At 45.6% G+C, this 5,000-nt stretch overlaps 1 protein-coding gene across 2 annotated transcripts in view; it reads left to right on the forward strand.

Annotated features, from left to right (window-relative positions):
- The window catches only part of agbl4 (AGBL carboxypeptidase 4), a 548,994-nt gene that overhangs the window by 301,203 nt on the left and 242,791 nt on the right, over nt 1–5,000 (forward strand). For both annotated transcript variants that reach the window (XM_063201695.1, XM_063201696.1), the window contains exon 5: nt 4,420–4,636. In XM_063201695.1, the coding sequence (XP_063057765.1) occupies nt 4,420–4,636 (217 nt within the window). The remainder of the gene's footprint in view (nt 1–4,419; nt 4,637–5,000) is intronic.

Below are 5,000 nucleotides of genomic sequence, written 5' to 3' on the forward strand. Positions count from 1 at the left end.
AAGAAAGCAAGAAAGAACGAAAGGAAGAAAGAAAGAAAATAAAAGAAAGAAACACTGGAATGGAGAGGACAACCAGTGTGCGAGGAGAGAGCATGTGGGGAGCTGCTTGCTGCAGTGTCACATATCACATTGATCGCCACTGCGGCCCACTGATCATCTCCTCCATCTCCCCAGTGCTGGTTATTAACCCCCGCACGGAAGGGAGAGGAGGAGGAGGAGGAGGAGGAGGAGGAGGAAGAGAAACAGGGGACAGTAAATACCCCATAGTGCTATACAGGGAAGCCGTCAGGTCGGGGGACAAAGGGGACAGTTCTCCTGGGCCCAAGGAGAGATGGGGCCCAGAATTGGTTCCTTATTACATTGCATCTATTGGGCAGGGGGGCATTTCAGATGACTTTGTCCCGGGCCGGCCAAAGCTGTCAGTGGCCCTGATGCTATACTATATAGGGAAGTGGACAAGGGGGTAGACAACGAGGTCAGTTGACACGGGGAAGTTGTGGCACATTTATATCGTCATTGCATTGTTTGTATTGGGTGAGGGGGCCATTTCAGGTGACTTTGCCCTGGGCCCGCCCCAAAATAGTCAGCGGCCCTGGAGCCATACCCTGGCCTGCCACACTCACAATCGCTTTCCATAATGTCCCTCAAAGAAAAGAAGAAAAAGCGAAGGGTGAAGAAAAGAAAAAAAAGAACAAATTATTCTTGGAAATAAGCAGCAGCAAGTGCGGGGTGCAGAGGAGGTCAGGTAACGACCGAAGTCATCAGAGTGTATTATGTGCACAATGAAGATGGTGGATTACATAGCGGTGAACTACCGTACGTACATACTGTGCCTGCTCTGCACCAAAGAGCTTCACTAGCTGTAAGGCTGTGAGGACGATAACCTTGACATGGCCGGTGCTTGGTCTTTACAGAGCAGCCATAATGACCATCATTCAGGGAGAGTATCGTGGGAACATGTGTTTAAGGGTTATTATGGAAGACGCACAGGCACGCACGCACGCACGCACACACACACACACACACAGCACATTATAACCTGGGCTCTGAGAAGATACTGGGTATGTGGTCGGTATTGATGGTCTGTCACATGGTATTGTCAGGGCACAGCATGTGGTGTGTATCGAAAGGTATACAATCTGTGTGAATAGGTTTCAAAGGCTGAAAATTAGGTCTCCAAAGCCATCCGACCGATATTTTCCCGTATATAGGGTGTCTGCAATGAATGGCAGTGAATTGTACTTAATGACCTCGTGACAAGTGGTACCAGAAACGAGGTCTATTAATTATGTTGTTATCATCAAATACGTAACTTCCATTACTTCTTGAAGACTATCTGCACATGTCTAGTATATATACTGAGCTTACATTTGAGCATCTCTTCCATGCGATCAAGATACTGTAGACTCTTGCGGCCTTAGACCTGGCTCAAACGGCTAAGGCACCACACTGTTACCCCAGAGACCCGTGTTCGAGTCCAGGTCATTTCCTGTTCCTCTTCCAGCCAAAACACGTGCTTTAAAGATACAATACTCTTCCCTCAAGATGTGTCCACTCATGATGTCAGGTGGAGAGACAATCTCATCACTTGTTTCACTAATCTATTGCCCAATAAAGTTGATGACCTTGTAATCCATCTCCTCTAACAGAACAGAACAGATGGAATGTGTTTTGTATTCTTCCAAGAAAATAACATATTAGTGAAGAAACCTCTGCTGAAGTTGTGGAACAGCTTGAGGAAAGAATCCACACACTGCCTGCAGCGAGGCCAAATGCCGAATAGAGGGTTTGCTGAAGGTTGTTGAAATTAGAGGCGCTTGTTTGGAGGTATTCTGCACACTTCGAAGGCCTTGGAACCTGAGGTATAATAGTGTGTCGGTGTGTAGTTTTTGTGTAATATTTAAGAATGTATTACTTGTTTACTGAATAATATTAATAATATGCAATATTTAAGAACGCATTACTTGTTTAGTTAAATATTGTGTTTGCTTGATGGCTGTCATTGCTACGCCCAGACTAATCCAGCTGTCTATGGCATCTATTGCACCTTTGCTTGTCATGTCAACTGTTGTTTTGTTGGGGCCTATACTCTACTCTACTATAGCAAAATTGCCTTGGTTTGAAAATCAAATGAAGCACAGATGCATTTAATGCATTTATGTCCATTTGTTTGTCATTTGCTAACGCTGTCTCTATTTTGCGGTTTGCATTACCTTGGCTGAGGAGTGCAGTCTCGCGGAAAATCAACTCTATACTTTGTGGTGCCACTACGATATTGCCTCGTTTTTCGTGGTTGGGCAACGTGCGCTGTCGTTGAGAGTGGGTGAGAGAGAGGGCGAGAGAGAGCGAGTGAGAAAGAGAGACCACCCCAGCAGCGTGCATTCATCATCTCTCACATCCTCCAACATTGTCCCTAACCTTAACCCTAAACCTAACCCTAACCTTAACCCTAACCCTAACCCTAACCCTAATCCTAACCTTAACCCTAAACTTAACCCTAAATCACTTGTTTGAAATTTTTGATAACCGTCGTTTCCTGTTAGCCTTCACTCACGCTTGATTGTTGACGTCCGTCCGCATTGTCAATTCCCCCTTTCGTCACCCAACCACGAGAAACGAGGCTATTCGTAACGGCACCACGAGGCTTTAAGTTGTTTTTGTGTCTGTTTTTCTCGTAAAGACTTCACGAATGGCCTGAGATACGGTTTTGAGAGGTACACAGATTAAATGTTGGGGTCTGAAAACTTTGTAAAACTTCATAAATGTTCCAATACTGTATATTTAATCGACTTCTTATGAAATGAAACACAATGGGAAATGTAGCCAAGCTCTGGCATAATTGGTATTCAATCGTTTTAATACACTTTTTTTTGAGGAAACAGGGGAATATAAGGATAATGTGAACTACTTACTTACTACTGTGTGTGTGTGTGTGTGTGTGTGTGTGTGTGTGTGTGTGTGTGTGTGTGTGTGTGTGTGTGTGTGTGTGTGTGTGTGTGTGTGTGTGTGTGTGTGTGTGTGTGTGTGTGTGTGTGTGTGTGTGTGTGTGTGTGTGTGTGTGTGTGTGTGTGTGTTTAAAATTCAAGGAGGGGACTCACAGTGCCTTTGCCAGGAGCGTATGTAGACAAGCTCAGCCCTTTCAAAAGTGCCATTTCAGCTCCCATTCCGTAAATGCCAAATCCATATAACTTTGCTCAACAGTCACCCTCTGCAAACTAGAGTTTTTACAGACAGATGAGTGGCTGCTCTGAACTTCAGAAAAGACCCACCAGAGTCAGTGCAGGGACTGCAAATCCATCCAGTGGGGGGAAAAACAACTGACAGGACCCAGCAATATAAACAGAGACATAGACATAGTGTATTTGTTATGTTTCTGTCTTTCTATACGTTTTGAGGGTGCTGAAGGGTTGTCATCCCCACCACACAGACACACACACAGACACACACAGACACACACACACACAGACACACACACACACACACACACACACACACACACACACACACACACACACACACACACACACACACACACACACACACACACACACACACACACACACACACACACACACATACACACACACACACACACACACACACACACACACACACACACACACACACACACACACGCGCACACACACACTAAATCCACTTCACCTCAAGAAAGACTCTTTTCGCTCAAGGTAATGGCATTGGTATGGTCAAAAAATATATATTTGAACACACTGTGCACTGTGAATAGCTCAGGCAGAGCTCCAAATATGCTGGTGGGGACTACTCAGAATGTATTATGGACCACAAGAAGTCTGTGGACAGCACTTTGAGGACTGACCAGAAGTTTAAGTCTAGCTTCTTTTCACCAAGTCATGATGTCTTTGAGGAAGAAAGTGACTCACACATTGCGCTCTCTACGTATATGATGGTTGTCATCTTCGGTGGCAACACTATTTTCATCGTTGTGTGTTTGTTTCGGTGTGTGCGTGTGCGTGTTTGTGTGTTTGTGTGTGTATGTGTGAAAATACAAAATATGAGTCATTTACATACTGTATGAAGACCTGTGAGTTCTCTGAATGCTGATGAGCAAAACGAGTTAAAATAAAACTTTAAACTTTACGTAACTTTAACTTTTACTGAAACTTTCCACATTTCAAAATGACTTGTTCGTGTATAGCTGTACCTGGGTCAAAGACGTCAGGTGGCGTCTCAGACGTCAGGTGACGCAACGGCGTCTAATGCCCATAAATTAATTAGTAATTGGTGGTTGATATGCTGCAATGACTATGCTTCTTAGATAGTCCGCTAAAATGAACAAATGAATGAAACAAAAATCCATACAATAGTGTCAGTTGCGCCACCCTGACGTGTGCTCCTGCTGAAACGTCACTGACCCACCTGCTTGATTTGAATCCTCAGGCAGAGGCTCCCTGCCAAGAACGTCTACTACTACCGCTGTCCGGACCACCGCCGCAACTACGTCATGTCCTTCGCCTTCTGCTTCGACCGGGAGGACGACGTCTACCAGTTTGCCTACTGCTACCCCTACACCTACTCCCGCCTGCAGCACTACCTGGACAACCTGGAGCGCCGCAACCTCGACTACCTGCTGCGCGAACAGCTGGGTCTCAGCGTGGTAGGTCACACTTTATGGCTACTCATGGAGCATATGGAGGGTTGGAGGGGGTGAGTGAGTGAGTGAGTGAGTGAGTGAGTGAGTGAGTGAGTGAGTGAGTGAGTGAGTGAGTGAGTGAGTGAGTGAGTGAGTGAGTGAGTGAGTGAGTGAGTGAGTGAGGGAGTGAGGGAGTGAAAGAGAAGTGAAGTGAAGTGAAAGCCCAACTGGGAAACTCCAACTCCCATTGTCATTGTGATACAGCACTCCACTCCACAGCACACAAGTGAACACTGCACACAACAAAATCACATTTATGCCTCACCTGTGCAAGGGGGCAGCCTACAATGTGAGTGAGTGAGTGAGTGAGTGAGTGAGTGAGTGAGTG

The sequence above is a fragment of the Engraulis encrasicolus genome, chromosome 6, assembly GCF_034702125.1.
Source record: "Engraulis encrasicolus isolate BLACKSEA-1 chromosome 6, IST_EnEncr_1.0, whole genome shotgun sequence".
NCBI lineage: Eukaryota > Metazoa > Chordata > Actinopteri > Clupeiformes > Engraulidae > Engraulis > Engraulis encrasicolus.